The 13,967-nt window shown below is 36.4% G+C and overlaps 1 protein-coding gene across 6 annotated transcripts in view; it reads left to right on the top strand.

The window, feature by feature from the left end:
- Window positions 1-13,967, top strand: part of NF1 (neurofibromin 1) — a 249,354-nt gene that overhangs the window by 113,737 nt on the left and 121,650 nt on the right. For all 6 annotated transcript variants that reach the window (XM_068531562.1, XM_068531559.1, XM_068531561.1 and 3 more), the window contains exons 21-29: window positions 4,948-5,388; window positions 5,791-5,930; window positions 6,195-6,317; window positions 6,809-6,892; window positions 7,636-7,752; window positions 8,956-9,137; window positions 9,257-9,468; window positions 12,601-12,762; window positions 12,917-13,020. In XM_068531562.1, coding sequence (XP_068387663.1) covers window positions 4,948-5,388; window positions 5,791-5,930; window positions 6,195-6,317; window positions 6,809-6,892; window positions 7,636-7,752; window positions 8,956-9,137; window positions 9,257-9,468; window positions 12,601-12,762; window positions 12,917-13,020 — 1,565 coding nt within the window. The remainder of the gene's footprint in view (window positions 1-4,947; window positions 5,389-5,790; window positions 5,931-6,194; window positions 6,318-6,808; window positions 6,893-7,635; window positions 7,753-8,955; window positions 9,138-9,256; window positions 9,469-12,600; window positions 12,763-12,916; window positions 13,021-13,967) is intronic.

Raw genomic sequence — 13,967 nt, 5'->3', positions numbered from 1 at the left:
TTTTTTTTTTTGGTAGCTGTTTTGTTGAGATATAATTCACATACCACAAAATTCACCTGTTTAAAATGTATGATTCAGTGGTTTTTAGTATCACTTGGCATAATGTTTGCAAGGTTCATTCATGTAAATCAAAGCTTTTTAAAAGAAATTTGATATCCTGTGTTGATTATATTAGTCTATGATAAAAATATTTTAGTGGCTCTTTAAAAATGTATATGATAATCTTAAGTTTGGGTTTTTTACTTTAAAAATTTTTTTTTGCATCTTTCGCATAGTTTTTTAAAATTGAAGTATACATTCAAAAATATGTGTAAATCAAAGTGACAGTGCAAAATATTAGGAGGTGAACATACCTGTGCAACCAGTACCCACATCAAGAAAGAAATCATTACCAGCATCCCAGAAGCTTTCATTGTGCCCCTTCCAGTCACTAATGACCAAGAGTAACCATTATCCTGATTGAATACAGTCATTTTCCTGTTGTTAAACTTATATAAACAGAGCAGTAGAAGTATACTCTAATATCTGGCTTCTTTCACTTAACATAATGTTTGTGAGATTCAGCCACACTATTTCGTGCAGTTGTAGTTCATTTATTATTATTGCAATATATTATTTTGTTTAACAGTCCTCAATTTAATTTTTCTTTTCTATTCTTTTTTGGCATTGGATAGTTATACAACGACTAGTTATTTTGAATAGTGCTGCTATAAACATTCTTGAATGTGTCTTTTGCTGACCTTATAGATGTATTTCTGTAAGGCACACACTTAACAGTGGAATTGCTGGGTCACAGGGTATGCAGATGCACATATGGGGAATATAAATGGATATAATCACATTAAAAAACTGTTTGACAGTTTCACAAAAACTTTTAAAAGATAACTAACATTTTAAAATGAACTGCCATAATATCTGTGTAACTGATCAAATATCATCCAGCCATGAAAAGCATTCCTTTTAAAGAGTATATACAAAATGAGGCAATTGATCCACTAACAGGGGTCTGTTATTAGTGGTTTCTTATACCTGCACGAACAAGCAATTTTTCTATTGGGATTGTTCAAATTATAACCCTTTAAAGACCAAAAGTAGGAAATAAAATATTGTACATACTTTTTCTAATTCAACTAGATAAATATTTTGAAGCACTTAAATATTCAATAAAATTAGACATTTATATCAGGCCTGGGCAGAGCTAAGCTGAAAATATATAATATGGTACGATATGATGTAATATAATATATTCAGTTAATAACTGAATTCTCTATGTCAGAGAATGGGACAACATTATCAAAACAGTATAAGACAAGGGAAACCTGAAATTGTACCAGTGGAACAGAATTGAAAATCAAGAAACTTGTGGTAATCATTTGAGCCCCGATAAGAAGTATATAAATATATAGCAGAATTCAAACTAGAGAAGAAACACCAATCTAATTCTTTATGCACTATAAAAGTCAAAACACAAAAGATTCCCCAGATGAAAGAACAGTGTCATAATCAAAATGTTTATATTTCAGCTTCAGTTTAACGTCACTTATTTAGCTTCTTTTATATACACTGTGACACAGTTTAAGAACATTTAACTGTAATTTGAAACCAGAGTAATCACCACTGTGTTCCCAGAGTCAAGAAGAGAATAAGTATTACTGTTACTCCTTTGTTTCTGTTGGAGATGATCTAATCAAGAAAAGTGCCGAAAAGTACTGATAAAAGCAAGACAGTGATAAAATATTGGGTTGGCCAAAAAGTTCGTTGGGTTTTAAGGACATTTTTCATTTTCACCAAGAACTTTATTGAACAACATATTCATTAACCAACGAACTTTTTGACCAGCCCAGTATGAACCCTGTAAGGGAAGTCTTTAAACCTAATATGAAAACCACAATTACTAAAAAATAGGTTGATAATGGTACGTTAAATGCTATGAATTCACCACACCTAGTTGATAAGAATACACAAAATGAACTTTGACTACTGCATAAAAAATTTTTAAATTCCTATTTACCTGTTGTTTCCTAAATTTTCAAGGCAACCTTCAATGAATCTCATTCAGATCTATCTGTAAACCAACATACTAAGCAACAGAGAAGTTTCTCTGCTTCATTTATTAATCCTTCAGAAAGATTAATTGTATCATCATCTTGGACTGTATCCCACCACAAGGTGTTTCCTTTCTTGCAAACAATATCCAAATTAATGTCTTTCACAGAATTACTGTTGAATTGATGTTTATGAATTATAGGTCCTTGATTAAGATGTTCATGGTAAATAGATGCTACATTGGCAAGATGTTGTTACAGATGAGATGGTAGCTCTGCCTATGAAATGAATCTGAACTAGCTCCTCTTCACACCCAGATTCTTCACTATCAAAATCAGCCATATTTTTTTCTGATTTTGCACTGACCTGGGAGCTACTGCAACTGACATCATCTGTACTTAGCTTATCATCAGCCATATGCCCATCATGGTAGTGATGACGATGTGGTGGTGGGGGTAGTGATGCTGAATTTAGTGATGCTGAAGTGCCGACAAGCAAATAATTCATTTCCAGTCGTCTCCCAAGAAAGTCCCCAGTGCGTGTAATACTGCAAGATTCCTGAGATGCTTGTGCTATATGAGCAGCATTCATTTCCTCTGAAATATGTTCTGGGTCTTCAGCGTGTGAACAGGCATCCAGCATTTGTATTTGATTATCTACTGATGGCATTGGCTCAGCGTTAAAAAACAGGTCCTTTCCTGTTCCATTGCTTGCTGATGGGCCTTGGGAATCCCCTAAGCAAATGCCTGCTTGACTTTCTAACTTTCTGTTCCAAAGATCCGTACCACAACTACTTTTAAGAGGATTATGACCATGATCTTCATCTTCTTGAAGGGCTTCAAATCTGCAGTGCCTTCTGACTGTACCTCATTGCCAGAGCGCTCAGCTGACTGGCTTGCATTACTAGAATTCACCTCATTGCTAGATCCATTACTGTTGCTTCTAGGACCACTGCTTCCATCTTCACCACTGTTGGCAGTTTTGCCAGAACTTCCTTGCTTGGATTTCTTTGTGTCTGAAAGTTGCTGTTGCATCTGTTTCGTTCTGTGTGTAAGTTGCTCATCCATTTCAATATCACTGCCTCCATTCTGATGAGTTTCACTGTTATTGCTGCTTTGAGGACTAACTACAGGTGACCAAGGTGATGGAGCTGGTCTTCTGAGCTCTTCTTCCTCTTTCTTATTTTCAATGGGAAGATTAATAAAGATGCCAAAGAACTGTTTAGGTAGCTGAGCTTTAGCGGCTAATACATTATTCTATAATGCGTTAATTAACATCAATGCCAAGTATAATGTCTGTTCAGTACGAACACTTGGCTGAAGAGCTGAAACCAGATTAAGAAGATGTCTAAGTGGTACTGGATCCAAATTCTTGATGAATAAAGGAAATAAATCAGCATATACCAACTACAGTGTTTTCAGCTGTGCTGCAGCCCAAATGTAGTCAATATGCTAAGTACTCAGTCATCCTTCCGCTGCTAAAAAATATTCAGTCACTGACAGTGTTTGATAATCTCAGTATGAAATTCAGTCCATATATATGCTCTACAACATTGTTGCTTATAAGCCAGTCTGCAAGTTCTTTTGCAATGGACTTTCTATGGCTGATGCTAGTGACTCATTATTGCATATATCGTTGAAGGTGTGAAGTTGATTCATTATCTGACTGAGCCTAGTCAACCTCTTAGTCAAAATAGATCACGTAAAGTACTTAAATGCAAGATCTAGGCTTACTTTATCAAAGCATAGCGTTGTATCCAATGGTTCTTCCACTGTGCTACACATTAAGTCATCCATATTGTGAGCCCCACTCTGTCTTAACTCCTGATCAGGGAACTTGCATAAATACCTGATAATGTAGGTCCTAAAAGAGGTAATGTGCTACATGACAGCAGAGATATGTAGCCATATTCTAATACTAGATACAACTGTAGTAAATCCATGTGCTGTAAGAAATGGTAAAGTTTTAAGAGTCCCATATTCAAAGCAGTCATTCATGAGAGGTCATTTTCCCCGTAAAACAGACATACCTAATGAAACAAATGCAGTGGTACTTCTACATCATCCATGTCACAGATTATCCCTAATATGTTGCTTTCTTAGGTTGATATATCCTCTATAGTTAAGGTGAGTATTATGCTTGCAAGCAGTTGGGAAATTGAATCTGAAAAATTTTTGCTACACATAGTAAGTTTTTCTTTCTCATCTCTGTTCCGTAAACTAAAAGAACCAGAACTCCTGGAAGATTCCTCCTCTGTCAGGTTACAAATTCTTTTAGAGTATTATTTTTTTCTATTGACTTTTTATCTTTCTATACTCCCTCATTACACTCTTTTCTATATTCAGTGGTTCTTCCACTTGGTTACTCTCATCTTGCCATGTGGGAATCTGTAAGATCTTCTGCAAGAGCGTATGGAAAAACCCGAATGAACTTTTTGGCCAGCCCAATATGTTACTAGTAGTACAATGTTTACAAAGCTGATCCCAGAGCACTTGAACTTCAGCAATCACTAAGTTATTAAGTGCACACACTGCTTGGTTAAAAATCTCCAAATGCTTATATTCCTTGAAGCAGCACAGATACGGCCTCTGTGTCCAGGAATTGATACAAGCAAATGCTTCAAAAGTATGTTCCGTCCTGAACTGCAGTCCATGACCACCTTCTGTATCTGATACTGGATATACGTGTATCGCTGCCTTCAGTTCTGTAACTTAAGACTCATCCATCCTCAAGCAGTAAGATACCTTGATGTGACTAGAAACTACAGAGTGAAGACTTGGATTTTTTAAATGTAAAAAATGTTCTTTTGTCATGGAGGAAATGTTGGATAAAAAGTAATTTGTCAAATCTCTCAACCAATTTAGGTTGAATTCATGCTTTCCATAAAAATTTTGTGTTTAGGCTGCTGAAAGCCTTCACAAGACCATTGTTAAGAGGCGAATGTCTCATGTGAGTGGAGGAGGATCCATAGATTTGTCGGACACGGACTCCCTGCAAGAATGGATCAACATGACTGGCTTCCTTTGTGCCCTTGGGGGAGTATGCCTGCAGCAGAGAAGCAATTCTGGCCTGGCAACCTATAGCCCACCCATGGGCCCAGTCAGTGAACGCAAGGGTTCCATGATCTCAGTGATGTCCTCAGAGGGAAACACAGATACACCTGTCAGCAAATTTATGGATCGGCTGCTATCCTTAATGGTCTGTAACCATGAGAAAGTGGGACTTCAAATACGGACCAATGTTAAGGATCTGGTGGGTCTAGAATTGAGTCCTGCTCTTTATCCAATGCTCTTTAACAAACTGAAGAATACCATCAGCAAGTTTTTTGACTCCCAAGGACAGGTAAAGTGTTCTCTGTTTTATTTCTCACCCTTCCCTGTGAATAGAGTGACTCATTTGAAATAATGAAGCCTTTTCCTTTTAGATTATTTGATTTTGATACTGGCATGAACTTTCACTTATAATTTTAAAAAAATAGATGAAAACATTGCAAAAAGAAGAATCGTCTAATGTAGGAATCAATTTGCTTTTTAGGGACTCTAGTGCATGGGCGTGCCTGGGGTTAACAGTGTCTTGGGTATGGATATGGGTGTCTGTGTGTATCTATGTGCACGTTTGGATATGTGCCCATGGTTGAATTTCTGCGTGTGTATGACATTTAGATCAGGCAGCTTCATCTCTCTGTGGTCTGTCTGCTGTGCATTGATTCCCAGATCAATTCCCAATGTTTTGTTCTTCGTATAGGTTTTATTGACTGACACCAATACTCAGTTCGTGGAGCAAACCATAGCTATAATGAAGAACTTACTAGATAATCATACTGAAGGCAGCTCTGAACATCTGGGGCAAGCTAGCATTGAAACAATGATGTTAAATCTGGTCAGGTAAGCATTCTACTGAAGTGTAGCAGACACACACTGGTATCGGTAGTTAGTAGTGAAATAATTTGCCATCCTTTTCTCTGTTGCACCCAAATTAGGGTGTAATAATAAGGTAATTAGAAGTTATATATGTTCTCATATAAACAAAATGAAAATCTTATAGTTCTTATGGTTACATTTAATCATTTTACTTAGAGATGAAAGCATTTAGAAAATCTTCTCTTTTGTTTATATCGGATCATTTTTTTTTAATGCTTCTGTGTCTAGATATGTTCGTGTGCTTGGGAATATGGTCCATGCAATTCAAATAAAAACGAAACTGTGTCAGTTAGTGGAGGTAATGATGGCAAGGAGAGACGACCTCTCATTTTGTCAAGAGATGAAATTTAGGTGAGTTCTCAAAAAAGCAAAGTTAAGTCTTGTAAATCTTACTATGTTGAGTGAAGTACAGAAAAATAGTGGGCACCTGGTTATCATGGGAAGTGGGGAAGGTGAAAAAGGAGCATTTTATGTGTGTGTGTGTGTGTGTGTGTGTGTGTGTGTTTTTCTCTTCATAGCTTTTCAAATTTCCCAAACCTTTGTGCCCATGACAGTGCTCCCTTTTTCTAAAATTATACTACACTTGAGCCAAGAATTTGATTTTGTATCCAAATGGATACCATAGCTAAGGGCTGATGTGGTGGATCAGTACCCAGGTAGCTTATGTTTGTGCCCTGCTCACTGTTAAATTTGTAATAGCAGTATCTCTTTTATGAAATTGTCATGTTGCTTGGGTGATTTGGAAAATTACTTGAACTATTAAAAATTCTTATATGACTAAAAGTGTATGTGTGACTTTAAAAAAGCTGTGTCCTCTTTTCTTTTTCTCTGCCATTCTATAGGAATAAGATGGTAGAATACCTGACAGATTGGGTTATGGGAACGTCAAACCAAGCGGCAGATGATGATGTAAAATGTCTTACAAGGTAAAAAACAAAAAAAGACCTTTAACTAAGTATTAGCAGGTTTACTCTAGGTGTTAGTACTACTTCATTATAGTTTGTATACATATATTTTATGTGTTTTGAAATTGTTTTTTGGGATATCAAGCTTTTGCATTTGAATTATATAAAGATACTAATCTTTATTATTTCTTTTTCTTTTTAACTAAAAGACTTTCAGTAAAAACAAGTGTGAGAGAGTGTTATGTTTGGAAAGTTTGTGTTGTCTGTTTAGGGAGGATGGTCTACAGTTGGAAAATAAGGTATATAAAACCTTAGATTGTTTTTATTTTTTGATTGGATAAAGATATTATTTGAGGAACTTAGTCGTTTTGAGTCTTTCTAAAATGTAATTGCTTAAGTTTGCTCTAATGATAAACACTTACTGCAACGTGTCAGAAGTATTTAAACATTATGAATTACACAAAAACCATTCACATATATTTCTTTGGCCAGCCTTGGTTCCATAGTATGTGCTTTTAATTTAAGGTAGTCATTTTGCCAAGATTACTTTGTAGAAAGTTATTATCGCCCTCTCCCCAACTTGAAATGTCTTGGCATTCTGGGCTCTGCATATTAACTCAGATTATTTAGGTTTTTGTAGTAATTTGTTTAATGAAATAGGTAGTTATTAAAGTTTGTGTCTGTTAGGAAGAAGTTTATTTGAGGGGAAGGTGGAGTGGAAGAACCTGAAAGATTTGTGGTCTTTAAACTTTTTTTTTCTTCAGAGATTTGGACCAGGCAAGCATGGAAGCAGTAGTTTCACTCCTGGCTGGTCTTCCGCTGCAGCCTGAGGAAGGAGATGGTGTGGAATTGATGGAAGCCAAATCACAGTTATTTCTTAAGTAAATTTCAGTCACCAAAAATACAAAGGAAAAAGCAAAGCCCCACACACAACAAAACAAAGTGTAACCAAAGTAGCAAATGGTTATATTTAGAAAATGGACTTCAATTGCTTTGTTTTTATGGCCATCGGCCGCTGTCTCACAAAATATAACATGTGCTTGAAGCAGTATTATCCATGATAGGGCTGGTATAGGAAGTCCTATACCAGAGCCACTCATGGGATGCACATGTGTTTTGTGGTTTGTTTTTTTTTTTTCTTTTCTACTGAACACTCTGTATTCTTTTTTTCCACACACACACACTGTATTTTATTTTTACAAGAGCTAAATAAACTGACACCAAGCATTGTAAATGGATGACCACAACAAAAGCAACAATGATTGCAATTACCAAACACGAAACACACTCATACTATGTCATAATATTGACATTCAGTCCAGTAATCCAGTGTTTTGTGGTTTTTAAAGAAAATAATTTGATTGGTGAATTTTTAAAAATTAATTTATTTATTTTTGGCTGCATTGGGTCTTCGTTGCTGGGCGTGGGCTTTTTCTAGTTGTGGCGAGTGGGGACTACTCTTCGTTGCAGTGTGCGGGCTTCTCGTTGTGGTGGCTTCTCTTGTTGTGGAGCATGGGCTCTAGGCGTGTGGGCTTCAGTAGTTGTGGCACGTGGGCTCAGTAGTTGTGGCTCGCAGGCTCTAGAGTGCAGGCTCAGTAGTTGTGGCGCACAGGCTTAGTTGCTCTGCGGTATGTGGGATCTTCCCGGACCAGGGCTCGAACCTGTGTCCCCTGCATTGGCAGGCGGATTCTTAACCACAGCGCCACCAGGGAAGTCCGATTGGTGAATTTTTATTGATAGTAAAACCGAGATCACCTCCTTGAGTCATTTAAAACGTCATTGTCTAAACTCTTTGGACCACTAATTTTTATATTCTAAACATTAAAAGTGATGCACTTACCAGGAAACACTGCATCTATTTGGTGTTTATATTATGAAATATGTACTGAGCTTTGTCAGGATAAAATCATATTCAACACAAAACACTTCATAATGAGCCATGCTGGCTGATTACCCCAAGACTGGAGAGAAGCAGATACCCAGAGCCCCTCATGTGATGCAGATGTGATGGTTTCAGAATGTCTGATTAGCTGTCTGGTTGATGCGGCCTTCACTGGGTAAGGGTCAGTCTTTTTATTTCTCAGGTATTTCACATTGTTTATGAACCTTTTGAATGACTGTAGTGAAGTTGAAGATGAAAATGCACAAACAGGTGGCAGGAAACGTGGCATGTCTCGGAGGCTGGCATCACTGAGGCACTGTACAGTCCTGGCAATGTCAAACTTACTCAATGCTAACGTGGACAGTGGCCTCATGCACTCCATAGGTGAGATAAAATGAAAGCTTCATTTAGAAATTTAAAACCTAGAGAACTGGCATGTGAGACAAGTGGAATTACTTCAGAAAGACCATGTTAGTAAATTTGCATCTGTCTGTCCATATCAGGTTTAGGTTATCACAAAGATCTCCAGACAAGAGCTACATTTATGGAAGTTCTGACAAAAATCCTTCAACAAGGCACAGAATTTGACACACTTGCAGAAACGGTGTTGGCAGATCGTTTTGAGAGACTGGTGGAGTTGGTCACAATGATGGGTGATCAAGGAGAGCTCCCAATAGCTATGGCTCTGGCCAATGTGGTCCCTTGTTCTCAGTGGGTAAGTTCATTGAGTAAGAGCAGAAGAGCAGTGCCTGGCACATAGCAGATGCTTCAAAATTCATTCATTCAATGAATTTTTTTAAATTGAAGTATAGTTGATTGACAGTGTTTCAGGTGTACAGCAAAGTGATTGAGTCATATATATATATATATCCTTTTTAAGATTCTTTTCCATTATAGGTTATTAAAAGATACTGGATATAGTTCCCTGTGCTATACAGTAGGTCCTTGTTTATCTATTTTCTATATAGTAGTGTGTATCAATGAATTGAATTAATTGCTAAAACTTTTAGAGCTGGAAGAAACTTCAGATATTATTTGAGTGATTTTCAGCTGTGGAAAGTGGTTGGCTCTTCTAGCCCTCACTAGATTTCTTAAATATGAGGATCTTATTTCACATATTTAAAGTAAAACTCAAACTCCTTACCTGACCCACTGAAAAATTCCATTTGAACACTCATCAAAAGAAAATTAAAACCCCTGATCTGGTCTGGTGTCTTCATATATTAAATGAGATAATTAGGGTTAAATCTCATATTTAGTTGTTTAGTAATGCTAGAACTAGAATTCAAGGCTTATGCCTGTTTACTATTGATATATCTCTAGTTCACAACTCTTTTTTTCTGTAATGCGTTATACAATTTTTAAAAAATTTAACCACTCTTATTTGCATTTGAAATTGTGACATTGCTTGTTTTAAATACAGAAGACATAATATGGCTATTTGGCATCTCTTAATAAAAAATTTCCTAGAACCATATCATTTTTGGTAACATATGCTAAACATTTGAGAAAGGTTGTCCCTTTCCATGTTAAAAAGCTGTTTAGTTTATACTGTACAGCAAATGATTTCATTTTAGTAAATTATATCTAATTTATAATTATATCTATAATTATATCTAATTATATCTAATCTGTTGTTGCCTGTAGATGTGTTTCTGCTTAAAAGCTGTAGGATCTTATTCTTCATACTTACAGTGAAACTCAAACTCTTTACCCTGGTCTACAAGGCTCTACCCAGCCTGGGCCCTGCCTCATCTCTGACATCATCTTATGCCATTTTCCTTCTTGTTCACCAGACTGAAACCACACTGGCCATCAAACATGTTAGGCTTATTTCTACCCTTGAGCACCCTTGCTGCTGCTGCCTAGAATACTTATTCCCTGGTCTCTTGTTATTCACGTTTCAAGTCAGATATCACTTTCCTAGTGAGGTCTTTTCTGGCCATCCAATCAAAACCACACCCCCAGTCATTTTATTCCATTCCTTGTTATATTTTCTTTGCAGCAGTTATTTACTATGTGAAATTATCTTGTTTATTTGATTGCTTGGCCTCATTGCACCACAATGTGAGCTACATGAGAGCAGACTGTGTCTATGTTGTTTACTGCTGTAGTTCCAGGTCTTGAAGTACAGCCTGGCATATAACAATGACTCAGTAAGTAATTGTTTAATGAATGAAGATGGAATCCTGCTTGTAGCTAGGGAGTTAGAAAAAGGAAATTGTTGAAATCCTCTTGAAGCCTAACATTAGTTCACGAATCTTCATATATTTTGAAAATGGATATTCTGAGTTACCTTTTAGCACCTACCTATAATTAGCGCTAAAAATTACCAGTAATTTTTTCAATAAAATAGAATTAGTTAAGTCCAAGAGGCTTTAATCATTTTGTTTTCTTTCAGTAAATCATTTCTTATGTGTTTTATACTAACTGACTTTTTTTTTAGAGAAGGAATTTTATATTAGGCCAGATCTATTCGAACTGTATCTAAACAAAATACAAGATAACTTTAAAAATTTTAAGTCTATTTTGTAAATTTAAATTCTGGTGCTTATATGAAAATTCAACTATCATTTTTATAAAGCCAGACACTTTTAAAAAATGCAAAAATACAAAACAACACTACTCTTCACAGATTTTTGTTGTTGTTTTGGAAAATATAATTATTCTTCCAAAAAATATTGCTTATGCTAACATATTATGGATTTATGATGTTATTTTTATTGTTATTCTTAAATAAATTAAAATACTATAAAAAATAAATAAATAAATAAATTCTGGTGCTTAAAGTTTTCAGAATTTTGCAGGGGAGGGATTAGAGTGGAAAAAACTAGCACAGCAGTCTAAAAATAGTTTTATTTTGTAACTGAATTATCTCTCTTAATTATACTTGGCTTTAAAGTGGAGGATAGAATTTTTATATCTAGTCAATTATGTATTGTGTAACTGTAGGAAGTATAGCAGAGTATTGGGTCGTATTTGGCTTCAGTTATCTGTGGTTAGGATTGTTAAATTTTTTCCTTTACTCGAATAACAGATTATAATAATCCTGGGACCAGACAAGAATTAGAGGAGCTACAGGCCATGATCCTGGCTTTGTTGTCACTGATTGAAGTTTGGGCCATCTTATTATGGTTACCCCTGTTCTCTCTAAATCTCTTCCCAACATGCATGGTTAAACAGTGATTTACTATCACATTCATTTTTCTCGAGTGTACCAAAAGATACTTTACTGTGGGGAATTATGAGGCTTATCATTTAGGAACTAGATGCAAATTAGCCACCCATCCCCACTTTGTATGTAAATCTGGCTTATCTTTTGGTTCTGAATGCACAGCCTAGGTCTTTTTCCTGACTTGCTGAAAATCCTGTAGTTTTTCCATTTTTGTGGTTTCTTGCCTAGCCCGTGTTCAGTGTTCACTGAGTTTCCCTGACCATATGAGAAGAGAGTAGAGCTCTGTGGTCACCGAAGTCTTATTCGCCCTCATTGATTTTCTAAGAAAATGATCTGTGCATATCAAATTCTTTGCCATCATCTTCTATTTCTGTTTTCTTTTATTTTGTCATAGAATTTGAACTGAATCCTGGATTTTTTTTGTCTTCTGGTAAAGCCTTGGCCTCTCTTACCTTTTATCATTTAATCCTTAGAGTTAGCAGCTACTGTAGGTGTATAGAAATAGTCATCTGTCATAGACAGATATACACAGATAAATCCCAGGGGAAAACTTAATCAGTCACCATATACCTCAGTTCAGCAGGTGGTTGTCAGCTTTGGATTTGCCTTTCAGTTTCCTGCTTAAGGAAAAATGGAACTGTTTACACTGACACAATTTTATTTTGTTCCCAGGATGAACTAGCTCGAGTTCTAGTGACTCTATTTGACTCTCGGCATTTACTCTACCAACTGCTCTGGAACATGTTTTCTAAGGAAGTAGAATTGGCAGACTCCATGCAGACTCTTTTCCGAGGCAACAGCTTGGCCAGTAAAATAATGACCTTCTGTTTCAAGGTTTGTATCCATTTATCTTTTTTTTTTTTTTTTTTTTTGGTGCCAGAGGTATGCCAAACAGTGATTATGTACAGACTGTACAGAGCAGAATGTCTTCTTTAATGCAAGATATTTGGAGCAGGCATAATAAATTCCTACTTGTGTATTTCTTTAGGTATATGGTGCTACCTACCTACAGAAACTCCTGGATCCTTTATTACGGATTGTGATCACATCCTCTGATTGGCAGCATGTTAGCTTTGAAGTAGATCCTACCAGGTGTGTCATCCTCTCATCTGCAACAGCTCTCCATTTTTTCATTTCCACTACATGAGGCAAGGCCCTCATAATTTCTCCCCTTGATTCTTAAGATTAGTCTTTAATTATAAAAGTTACACACAAATACATTTTTCTTTTCTTTTTTTTTTTTTTAATATTTATTTATTTGGTTGCGCTGGGTCTTAGTTGCAGCAGGCAGGCTCCCTAGTTGGGGCTTGCGGGCTCCTTAGTTGTGGCATGCATGTGGGATCTAGTTCCCTGACCAGGGATCAAACCCGGGCCCCCGGCACTGGGAGCACAGAGTCCCAACCACTGCACAACCAGGGAAGTCCCTCAAATACATTTTTCTTAAAGAAAGTTACAAATAACATTAAAGGTGTCTTTGACTATCACCTCTAGAGACATAGCACTGTTACTAGTTAGGCTGTTCTTCTGTCCTTTTTTCAATCCATTTGCATATACATATTTCTAGTGGTAGAAACTATATTATAATGTGGGCACTTAATATAAATGGTAAGATATTATCAATATATACATGTTTTTGCAACTTTTTTTTTTTTTTTAACATAATCCTGTATCTTAGATCATTCTTTGTCAGTATAGAAGGATAATGAATCTGATTCTTTTTAACTGCTGCATAATATTTTGTGGTTTGACAATATCATAATTTATTTAGCCAATGCCATATCGATCCCATTGACTTTTTAATTAATTAATTAATTAATTAATATTTGGCTGCATTGGGTCTTTGTTGCTGCGTGCGGGCTTTCTCTAGCTGTGGCGAGCGGGGGCTACTCTTCGTTGCGGCACATGGACTCTAGGCACGCAGGCTTCAGTGGTTGCGGCACGTGCGTGGGCTTAGTTGCTCCGTGGCATGCGGGATCTTCCCGGACCAGGGCTTGAACCCGTGTCCTCTGCATTGGCAGGCAGATTCTTAATCACCGTGC

The sequence above is a fragment of the Eschrichtius robustus genome, chromosome 20 (assembly GCF_028021215.1).
Source record: "Eschrichtius robustus isolate mEscRob2 chromosome 20, mEscRob2.pri, whole genome shotgun sequence".
NCBI lineage: Eukaryota > Metazoa > Chordata > Mammalia > Artiodactyla > Eschrichtiidae > Eschrichtius > Eschrichtius robustus.
This window is presented reverse-complemented; position numbering and strand designations above follow the sequence as displayed.